We start from the raw sequence: 12,355 nt of genomic DNA on the forward strand, positions 1-12,355 counted from the left end.
AGGGCTCCAATAAGCAGGACAGCAGTCTTACACTGGGTGTGAAATTCATTTCCCACCTAAAGGTGAGATCATCATCATCATCATCATGCATATCAAGGATTTAGGCCTAACATGGCCTGTTCCGGCCTTATAAGTCATTGTTGAATCTTTAAAGAGGACGTCCTGATTTTCTTTTTCCTAATGGTTTGTACTTTAAGGCTTGTTTTGGTAATCTTTCTATTTTCATTCTTTGAATATGTTCCATCCATTTATGTTTATATTTTTTCATTTTTTCTATTACTGATTCTTGGTTTAATTCTTTCATAATTTCTTCGTTTCTTTTGTGATCAAATGGAGTATACTTTCTTTGCAGTTTTTCTCATAAACTTCATTTCTGCTGTTATTAATCTTTGTTTGTCTTTTTGTTTTATTGTCCAGATTTCACTTCCATACAAAAAGACTGGTAGGGCTAATGTATTGTATACTTTTAGTCTGGTTTGTTTTAGAACAAGGTTTAGTTTAAATATAGAGTTAATTACATCTGTTATTTTTAAATATTTTGCAATTTTTACATTTATATCTTTTTCATATGTGATCATACATCCTAGTTAGTTAAATGAATTCACCTGTTCTAAGATCTTGTTATCTATTACTATCTTAGTTCTTGCTGGATCTTGTCCTTTAAAGGCCATAGTTTTTGATTTTTATGTTGATATCATCATACCATAATCTTTGGCTATCTCATTTAGATCTAAAATAGCTTTCTGTAAGTTATCTTCAGAATTTGTAATTATTATTTGGTCGTCAGCAAAAAGGAGAGTGTTTAAGTTCACAGTAGGAGAAAGTTTAATACCTTGATGGAAATTTTTATTCCTATTTATCATCATCATCAAATTCCTGACATACCCTCATATCATATCATATCCTGTGTACCCTCAAGGGGTATACAGGATATGATAGTACTACATGAAAAATTTACATCATTACTAACTTCCTATCTACAATTTTCCTCCAAATCAGTCTATATATTTCTATATTTCTATCGTCTAAGGCACTTTCTACCGTATCAATCCACCTATACCTTGGTCTTCCTCTGGGTCGTTTTTCTGCCAACCAATTAGCAAAACAAGTAGAGAACACTTGTTTTGCTAATCTTTCCTCGCCCATTCTATTTAAGTGACCATACCACCTGAGATTAGCTCTGCTAACGCATTCCTGGATGCTGACAATATCAAGTTCTTTCTTAATATACTCGTTTTTAATATGATATTGCCATTGATGCCATCTGTTCATGCCTCTAATCTTTCTCAGGACTCTCGTATCTGCGGTCTCTAGTGTTTAGTCAAGTGTTTTACTTCTGACCCAGCTCTAAGATCCATAAGTTAAAACTGCTTTGAACACTGTCTTGTATACAGCTAATTTAGTGTTCCGACTAATTTCTCTCTTATTCCATATGAATTTATTCAAATGACTTCCTACCATACCAAGCTTTGTTGATTCTGTTGTCCATTTCCACATTTAATTTACCATCTTCACTAAAAAGCGTGCCTAAGTAGCTGAAATGTTTTACTTGTTCTATAAGTTCTCCATTCACAATGCAGTTGATATTTTCAATGTTTCTGCCTATTTTCATTGTCTTTGTCTTTTTAATGCTGACCATCATACCATATCTATTACAACAGTTATTCAATTTAGTCAGGGAATCTTGCAAACTTGTAGCAGATTTATTTAGAAGTATAACATCGCCCACATAAAGCAAAGAGCTGACATTAACATCTCCAATTCTGATATCATGTTTAATACCACTTGCCTTCATATACTTGCCTTCATATATGTGATCCATATAGATAATGAATAACAGATGGGATAATGTACATCCTTGTCTCAAACCAGATGTGGCATTAAACCATCTTCCTGTACTTCCTTCAATTCTAACTGCTGACTTACAACTCAAATAAAGACTAAGTATTGCTTGATATAATTTCCGATTGACACCATATAACTGTAGCATATTGAATAGCTTTTCTCTCTTGGCACCTTGTCATATGCCTTTTCCAGATCGACAAAACTTAAATACAGATCTTTGTTATATTCCCATGCTTTCTCAACTATTTGTCATAAAGTGAAGATCTGATCCTGACAGCCTCTATTTGGCCTAAATTCAGCTTGTTCTTCACCAAGCTTTTCTTCCACAATTCTTCTCAACCGTTTCTCAAGTATACTTGCATAGATCTTGCCAGGAACACTCAGTAGGGAAATACCTCTGTAATTCTCACATTCATTTTTATTTTCCTTTTTATATATGGGTACTATGATAGCTCTACTCCAATCATCAGTAATTCGTCCTTCTGTCCAGGCCTTTTGAACTATGCAGTGCAGCCACTGTAAGACTTTTATACCACCATACTTCAGCATTTCTGGTCGAATATCATCTACTCCTGCTGTCTTTCCACATTTCAAGCCTTTGATGGCTGTTTCAAGTATGGATATGTATTCCTGACTGCATGCCTGGTCAGTGTTTTTTTACCACTGTGCTGTCATCATTGCTTGTTTCATTTAGCATTTTATCAAAGTAATTACTCTATACTTTAAGGATATCTTTTTCTCTCATTTTCATGTCACCTTTTTCATCTCTAACTCCTTTTATAGCACTCTTTCCTCCATTTCTAAGCTTCTTCAACAACCTCCAGAATATTTTGCCATTTTATTCCATTTTATTATTTTTTTTTTTAGATAAATATTAAAATGAGTCTCTGAGAGGGGACCTCCCTGTCAGACCCCTTGGTTTATCTCTCTCTGATATATAATAGCTCACGATTTAATCTTATTTGTATTTGATTATTTTCATATATACTTATGATAGCTTTTTGGATATTATTTGGTATTTGTCTTACATTTAATATGTTAAATAAAATGCTTCTTTTAACTTTGTCAAATGCTTTTTCAAAGTCAATAAATGCAATATGTGTTTCTAAATTGTATTCTCTTCTTTTCTCTATTATTAATTTTAGGCAAAAAGGCTTGGTCTATACATGATTGTCCTTTTCTAAAACTATTCTGTACTTCTAAAAAAAAGTTTTCGGAATATTTCATTAGTTAGCTATTTAAATATTCTGCTATATATTTTATAAAGGTGAGTTTATTAATGTTGAAAAATTGGCACTCCATACACAAACTGCTGATACCTGTCCAACAGCTAATCAGCTATCCAATTCAGTAGTCTGTTATCTAATCCCATCTATTTCAATTCAGTTATTAGCTTGTCACATGAAAATCTATCAAAGGCCTTTGAAAAATCCAAGTACACCATTGTATGTGCATCTCCTTTATCGAGTGACTTTGTCACCTTGTTGCAATATGTAAACAGATTGCTGAAACATGACCTCCCCTAAAAGACCCATTGCTACCCATCATGAAGAATACTACTATTATCCACTTCTGAATCCTAGTCCTCATCAATCTCTAATACCTTAGCAACAATCCTAGACATGCAGATTAGCCTATTATTGGAATATAATTTGCCTGTCTTACCCCCCCCATAGAGGATTCTCTCAACAGATGTGGCAATATACTGTCAAGTTCTATTGCCTTATTAACATCAGGTTTACTTAATTTGTCATATACTTCCTTCTCATTCACTGTTTACACTCCACCTTCTCGTGATGTTGCCTTCATGCGAATGACATACAGATACACTGATCACTGAATACTTCAACTACATCTTCTGCATTGGTTACCAATCTGCCAGTGTCATTAACTAGCATCACCCTCCCATAATAATTTTTCTTCTACTTGCCACATATCAAAAGAATTCACTAGGAAATTTTTAGCATGATTGGCTAACTATTTCTTATAATTTACTTTTGCTGGCTTTACCAAACAAGTCACCTACCTGGCATGCTCTTTATACTCTACATGCAACTGATCATTACCAACATTCATCTTATGTTGCTTCCACAGTGTCTTCTTCTTCTTCCAGATTTCATGCTTAATCTCTTCATTCATTCATTTTACTCCTACCATGTTTAGCCTTTTCACTTTTGGAATACACTAGGACACTGTTGCTGTTAATCAGTGCAAGCACAGCAGCTATATTCTTCCACTAAACTCCTCTTTCCATGCTATAGCTCCCAGTTGTCTCCTAAGCTTTCCATGATCACTAGCCTTGTAGTTCCACATATATCCCTTCTTTATAGGAGTTCTCATGTGACTGGCTGCAACTCAGGTAATCACATGAGAACAGTGGATGCTATATTATTAGAGGATGTTGCATTCACAGTAACATTCTCTGATAATATAACAGATCTAAGCTTCTTAACCCTCGTGTGCCCTCAACTACATTATAACCTAAAATTGCTGTCACTTGAGAACTCAGTAAATTCATTCTCCTTATTCCCTGATGCTATATTTTCATTCCAATCAATACTTCTGTAATTGAAATCGCCCACAATGATCCCACAGTCCCATGTGGGATGTGCTGCAAGAAACTGTGTCTTAGAGTGATGGTGGATTAGAAATTTATAGATTATTTTATTAGCATGTAGTGATTATTGCCAAAGGTCTTCATAGCTCAGTCAGTATAGATGAAACCCTTTGATCGGAAAGACTTGGATTCGATTCCCATCTAAGATGCGAGGAATGTTTATCCGGTCTCTTTTGACTAAAGGTGAGTTAGTCAGTCTTGTATGGAGGTACGGTTTTTTTTTCACTCAGAAACTGAGGTTTTTTGTCCCACAGAACAGGCAAACTGGCCCTGTGAACACACATCTATGGGGGGGGGGGGGGTAATGATTGTGAAGTCCATGCTGCTGGACAGCTAAAGTACCTCAATGGTTCATGAAAGCTTAAGAAGATGAAGTGATAATTACAATGAGGCCAGAATAATCTTATTAAACCAATATATCGTTCTTGAATGAAATGCATTTTTGTCCGTTGTAAATCACATATATTTTCTGGCTGTTTTTTGGAATAAAAAATCCAAATTTTTGTGGGGCAGAGGGAAATCCCTGTAACTATATGAAACTAGCTAACTCACTATTGATAAGCACTTATTTGATCTAGGTCTTTGAAATTGGTCATTGCTGCATGAGATACAGAGGCTAAATTTAAGGGAGGGGTTCATGAAGAACAGGGAGATGATGTCCAAAGGATGTATCACCAAAAGTGCGCAAAATTAAATGAAGAATGGTAAAAAAAAAAAACAGAAAGGTAATTACTGATAAGGTAAACCTGTCTGTATGAAAGCCACAATGTTGTTATCCCTCTTTATAAGATTTATACAACCACATATAGCACAAAATGATTACATGTGAAAAAATTCATCTCCTACCTGTTGATATTCACAATCATTCATGCCCAGAATAAGATTTAGATGATTCATTTGTTGGTTAGAGAATGATTATGCTGTGTATCCACTCAGCCAACTAGATCAGCTAATCATTTTCTCATCCAGTTGGCTGAGTGGATGGACAGCATAACTATTCTCTAACCAACAAATAATTCGTCTGAATCCTATTCTGGGCATGAATGGTTGCAAATATCAACAGGTAGGAGATGAATTTTTCCGCTCAAGTGTGAGGAAAGCCATTATGCTAATTGGAGGCTTATAAATGTTCATTTTTGTTTCTAGAGCAGAGTTTGTCAGTTAACTAACCCTTAATCTACCCATGATAGTAGTGCATCATAAGTTTTAAACCTTTTGTGGGCAGAATTCATATTGAGTGGAAGAAAAATGTGGTAGAGAGAACCAGAGGCAGGCAATCAAAATTGTAATAGGTCTACAGAATGCTCCTATGAAGATTGATTACATGTTTGTGAGTTACAGAAATAAGAAGATAGGTAGAAAATAAAAGATATGATAGCAACAACATACAACTTACTAGGTTGGGGGGGGGGGGTTATAATATAGATGCAAAAAAAATTTCAATACATGACAGGAGAGAAGAGAACAAGAGACCACCACCTCTCAAAGTTAGTAAGAATGTGATTATCAAGGATTTCAGGACTAAACATTTTGCTTGAAGGGTGGTAAATAAGTGGAATGAATTTGCAGAAGTAGTTATAAGTACATTCTAGTGAATAATGTTAAAGAGAAAAGTATTTTATCTGATGAGTGCATTCCCAATGAATATGCTTAAGGGTAGGCATATTTTATCTGAGTGAAGACTTCCTACAATCCTGTGAGCTTCATTAATAATACTCACATCTACTAAAGAAACTTCTTTTAATCTATTTCCTAATCAAAAAACGATGGTGTGCAAACTAAAAAAAAATCCTCCAACTGATTACATCTCTTAAGTTATTCTCTCGCAACTTAGAAAAAAGAAAAATGATTAATTTAAGCTTCAGAGACTAAAAAATTGGAACTTACTGTCAAAATTTAAACTAATTGTTGCATTGCTTTCTCCAAAATTATTCTTGGCTGTAACTTTATATTTTCCACCATCTTCTATTTGAACATCATCTATCTGAAGTACACAGTAGTAATCTTTGCCATCTTTATTTAATTTTACCTGAAATTAGTAACATTTCAAGTATAAATTTTTCCATGATTACTAAATTTTATCCTACCTTATCAAATAAAGTAAAAAAAAAATTAAGAAACATAAAAAAGAAATATAAAATATATTAATAAATTTTTCCATGAAAACAAATATTAGCATAAAATACATCAAGTAATATAATCAATATTAATGCACCTTGTTTAACAGTTATCAGCAGAACTCTGTAATAAAACCACATTCAGAAAACAGCAGCATTTATTTTAAAAAAGTAAATCTCAAAAAACAATGAATGTTTTATATAAAAAAAAGATCATGCAGCAAAGACTAACAAAAGAAATTATTATTATTATTAGCAAACCTTAAGTTAATCTCATCATCAGTCAGAGATTAACTTCAGGTTTGTTAATCTCAAGGTTAATCCATTGGAGGCATCACTGAACTAGTAACATATCTATTATACAAACTTTACACTCATTCATGTCTAAGAGTCTATCTCCTATCACTGCATATTCCTACTCTCTTTTCATCTATTATCTAATCAAAATAAGTGAAATACAACAATGATAGCATAATTATGATTAAAAACCTTCCTTCAAAATCTAATTCCAAGATAAAATATACTACAAAATATGCCAAAATCCCCTTAAAAAAATTAAAAAAAAAAAAAAGTCACTTTCACATTCACTTTACCAACATCTGTGGCATATAATCCAACAAAACGCATATACCATCACTTGCTAACATCCACAACAGACCTTACAGGAAATGTTTTCAGACTGTTATAAATATATTGTACTTGGCAAGAAATTATATTCTTGTTTTAAATGTAGCAAACAAAGTTTGTGCATGCATGAAGTATCTTCACATTAGTAGTTAATGTGAAGTCAAAATTCTACTTGTATACAGAGGCTGCTGACTTCACATTAATTGCCTTAGTATCCCATAATGCAAAGCATATTTCCTTTTGGACTATATATTGTTAAGCATTATGGAAAGGGTCACTATACAGACCAACCTTTATAGAGGTCTCATTAGTGGGAGCTAGATCCAGAAGGAGACTAAGCTCAAATCAAACACAGATTTCATATTTTTTCATATACCGATAGCAAAATGGTGTATCACCATATTATCAAAATACTTCGGATCCAAGAAAGTTTCAGGAAGATTTTTTCATTTGCTCTTTCAATTTTCATTTTTTAAATATTTTCAAATAAAGTGTTCAGTTTGTGAATGTATGGAATGAATTCGAAGGGATGTTAGAATGGTTCAAAGCTGATGGAATGTATTTCAATGGATTTGGTGTTGGTCATTTGGAGTGATTGTTGTTTAATAAGAGTGCACAGGATTCATATGAAATCAGTACACTAAGAGTCAGACAGAGGTTGAAAAGCAGGATGTGGAAGGATGGGAAGAGGATAGATACACAGGTGAGGAAGTAATTATATCAGAGCAAAGTGATGCAGTGCAAAACAGTGGGGATGATAAGAATATAAATGAAAATCAGAGTCAGGATAAGGGAAACGGGGATGGTCAGAATGAAGAAAGAAGTGCCCTATAACAGAGAGAGAGAGTAAAGAGTGATTATGTTGATGTGATGGCCTCAAAGAATGAATTGTTATGCTTGTATACTAATAAATGCAGTATTAGAAATAAAGGGGTTGAGTTTGTAGCATTGATCGAATCAGTATGCCCAAAAGATAATTGGTATAAGTGAAACTTGGTTGACTGGGGGTGATATACTGTAAGGACTTGAAATGTAGGATACAGAATTTTCTGAAAGGATAGGAAGATGAAGAGAGGAGGGGAACTATTGTTAATGGTAGTAGAGGAATTTAATCTAAGAGAATTTTTCTGCTATGTGGCAAGTAAGAGGAAAAAGAATTATGGCAGGTTGATACTGGTGGATAGTTATGGCAACAGAGTAATCATAGCAAATGATATTAGTAAAATTATTTAACAAACACTTAATCAGTCATGATTTTGTTTTGTCTATTATTATTTAGGCCTCCCAAGGAGTCAAAAGACTAATCACAGGATGTCCTTCCTAGGAAATACAAGTCTATCAGGACTCATCGTAGGAGGTCCCTCCTAGGAAACACAAAGTCTATCATACAACTCCTTAAACTCATTGACCATTCTCGCTCTCACCACTCGATCAAGGAATGCATTTCACGGTTCAACCACCCTCCAATGAAACCACTCCTCACCCTCTTGCTCACAGTTTCCTTTTGTAACTTCCAGGAATGGCCCCTTGTCATCACTCCTTCCTGCTGTTCAACCAAGCGAAAGAACTTCCCAGTGTCAACCCTGTAACCACCTCTCAACAGTTTATAAGTCTAAATCATATCACCTCTCCTTCTTCATTCCACCAAACTCTGCAGTCCACATTCACTCAGCTGATTCTCAACTAACATTGTACTGACAGTCCTGCCACCATCTTTGTTATCTGCCTTTGTACCCTTTCCAAAGTTAATTTATCCCCACTTGGCGACCAAATCTGATAACAATAGTCTAAGTGTGGTCTGATCAGGGTCTTATACAAAAGTATGATAACTCTTTTATCTCTGCAGGTGAGCGTCCTTCTCATTATTGCAGCAATCCACTGTGTTACCTTCACCACCTTTGCAATATGTCCCTTGAATTTCAGGTTTCTATTGATCATTAACCCCAGATCTCTTGTCTCCCCTACTTCCTCCAGTATATCTCCTCCAATAGAGTATGCAGCGTCCCAGCGATGTGTCCCAAACCTCAAGACCTTACATTTTGCTGCATTAAAACGACAATCCCATTCATTTCCCCATCTCTCTAGCTTATTCAAATCCTCTTGCAGAACTACCACATCTGCACTATTACTAATAACCCTTCCCAGCTTCACATCATCTGCAAACAACTGAATATCCCCTGCAATCCACTGACAATGTCATTGATATAAAGGTTAAACAATATAGGTCCCAGAGTACTGAGCCCTGTGGGACCCCACTTGTAACCTCTCCTTGAAAGTGCCCCACCATACACAACTCTCTGATACCTATCAGACAGCCAATCCTGAATCCAGTTGACCAACCTGACATCCAAACCCATGTGCTGCAACTTAAATATCAGCTTATTATGTGGCACCCTGTCAAATGCCTTCGCTAAATCCAAGTAAATGGCATCATATGCTTTTCCCTCATCTACTGCTCTTGTAATTTTATTATAAAAGGCTAGTATATTACTAAAACAAGAGCATCCCCTCACAAATCCATGTTGACTCTCACAGATAACATTACCCTCATCTGCCCAATGTTGAATACGGCCTAACTAATTTTTCCAAGATCTTAACAACTACTGATGATAAACTAACTGGCCTATAATTAGATACTTCCAGTCTGCTACCTTTCTTATGCAATGGCTCTATCTTACCTTCCATCCATTCCCTGGATACCTTTCCCGTAGCCAGACTTTCATTGAAAAGCTAGGTCAAAGGAGCTGTCAGTTTCTTAGCACATCCTCTCAAAACTTGTGGTGAAATACCATCCAGTCCCACAGCTTTATTGTCATCCAGAGTACTCAGTATTTGGAACACGTTCTCCGCCTCCTGCACCTCGAAACCTCGACCCTGCCCTATCCCTCTAGTATTAAAATTTACTCCTCCAGGATGAAATACACCAATAAAATAAAGTGTTCATTGAACAATTCCACTATATCCTCTGCATCAGTCACTCTATTCCCATTTTTATCCCACAATGTCATTCTTCCACAATCATTTCTCTTCCTACAGACCACGTAGCTAAAAAATTTCCTAGGATTTTCTTTGGATCTTAGGGCCAATCTCTTTTCATATTCCAGTTTCACTTTCCTTACCATAGTAGTCACTCTCCTAGCCTGTGTCTTATATTCTTCATGCATCTGCTCTTCACCTGTCTCCTAATATCTCTTCCATAGCCTCTTTTTCATATGCAATTCCTGTTAAATATTGTTTGTCATCCACTTTACACCAAATTGTATCCTCTTCTTCACTTGTGGAATACAGCTTACTATTGCTAGCAACAAATATTCCTTCACAATTTCCCAGCCTTCCAATTCCCCCTCCATGAAACTTCCCCAAGTTGTTGTCTAAGACTATTATAATCACCTGCCTTATAATTCCACATATGTTCCAGTCTCTTTGATACTCCTGCGTGTCTATTCATCTTCCAAGTCAAAACCACATGGTCATTCTCTCCAACTGGTGGGAGAGATGTCATCTCACTTATTATCAACTCTTCTGATGCTATGACCAAATCCAAAACTCTTGAACCTCTTGTTCCCTCTATTACATGTTGCCTAAGACATTTGTCCCTCAAGAATTCTAGAAATTCCATTCCCTTATTGCTGCATGCATCTTCTTCTCCCCAATTTATACTGCTGTAATTAAAATCTCCCATAACAATCATTCTTCTTGCACTTGCCAAGCTCAAATGTCAAAACATCTCCTGGTCCCCACCCTCTGTGCTCCTTGGTTTGTAGCAACACCCCACTAAATATCTCGTCTTGCCTATCTCTACCTCACACCATATGCTTTCAAAATCATTAATGTCACTGCCTTCCAAAGCTTCCACTCTTAGAGGACATAAGTTGTCACTTATCATAAGCAGTATTGATATTGCATTCCAAATTCTTTAGCAATTATGTTTAAGGTGTATATCGGTCTCTGGACTTCATATTCACTTCAGGATATGATTATCTGGTCATCTGCAAACAAAAGGATATTAAGTATAGTTCTGCAATCCAGTTTAAATGTTGGTTTTATATTTTTCTTCCATTTCTTTATTACTTCATCTATAGTGATATAAAATAAGTAGTGAATTAAATAAGCATTAAATTAAATATTGGGCATCCCTGATGGCCTCCTCTGTTTATTGATTTTTATTCTGTAACTTTTTCATTGATTCTTAGAGATATTTGGCTGTTTTGATACATGTTAGTTATTGCTGCAAGCAGTTGATTAGGAATGCTTAGATTCTTGAGTGGTCCACAGTTTGTTCCTTAAGACTCTCTCAAAGGCTTTCTGATAAACTGTGCACCATACTCAAGAATTTAAACATTCCAAATCAGCTGCTTGCAGCAATAATGATGTGTGTTTCTATGTTGAATTCTCAATGCTTCTCCTAACTGTATTTTAAAGGATATTACAACACTGCTAAAATATGAAGTAATCATTAAATAGTTAATTTTTGTCTAAGTCAAATTGCCATTGTCAGGGAACAAAATATAATAAGATATGTCAACTGAGAGTAGCCTAAAGTCCTAAACGGTGTCTAAATTGGGCATCCTTGACTGCTTGGCTGAAGTTCAGTGGATAAGAGCATCCCAAATTTAGGGCAGTTTCATGAAACCAGATATGTTGAAGTTAGGGTAGTTTCTTAAGGCAGAAGCAGATTCAAGGAAAGGTTTATTGTATTTATATTTGCAGCAATGAAGTAAAGTGTATTCTATGATATATTCTTCCAGTGTATATAGTCCTCATGTTCAGCAATTCCAATGTTGAACATGAGGACTGTCCTGCCTGTTTTGCCAGAGTAGAATAGTTACAAGTACAAGGGACATGATAAACACTACTGGCAGGTTAAGGGACTGCAGCTGGTCTTTGGTGAAACAGATAAGCGATGCTAATTTTTATATGGTCTGTAAGAGGCTGAAAAGTTGAAATTTTTAAAAAATTTCTGTTAGTTTTTTTTGGATGTGCCTTTGATATATGGAATAGTGATAGCTTTGGCATAATCTCTGTTCTGGAGAAGGTGTGTGGGTTTGCATTTTAATATTTTTTGGATATGGTAAGAATTGTAACCATTAGCTAAGATGATTTTGTGAAAGTGGTTAAGTTCAGTGGAGGGGGCACTGTTATCTGAACT

The 12,355-nt window shown here is 35.3% G+C and overlaps 1 protein-coding gene across 1 annotated transcript in view; it reads right to left on the bottom strand.

Moving 5' to 3' along the window:
- The window catches only part of LOC150096677 (disorganized muscle protein 1-like), a 310,506-nt gene that overhangs the window by 95,954 nt on the left and 202,197 nt on the right, over nt 1-12,355 (bottom strand). Inside the window, exon 4 of the mRNA XM_090408680.1 lies at nt 6,350-6,491. Coding sequence (XP_090264806.1) covers nt 6,350-6,491 — 142 coding nt within the window. The remainder of the gene's footprint in view (nt 1-6,349; nt 6,492-12,355) is intronic.

Source organism: Typopeltis vanoorti, chromosome 18 (assembly GCF_054136105.1).
Source record: "Typopeltis vanoorti isolate ZY-2024b chromosome 18, IOZ_Tvanoo_1.0, whole genome shotgun sequence".
NCBI classification, from domain to species: Eukaryota; Metazoa; Arthropoda; class Arachnida; order Uropygi; family Thelyphonidae; genus Typopeltis; species Typopeltis vanoorti.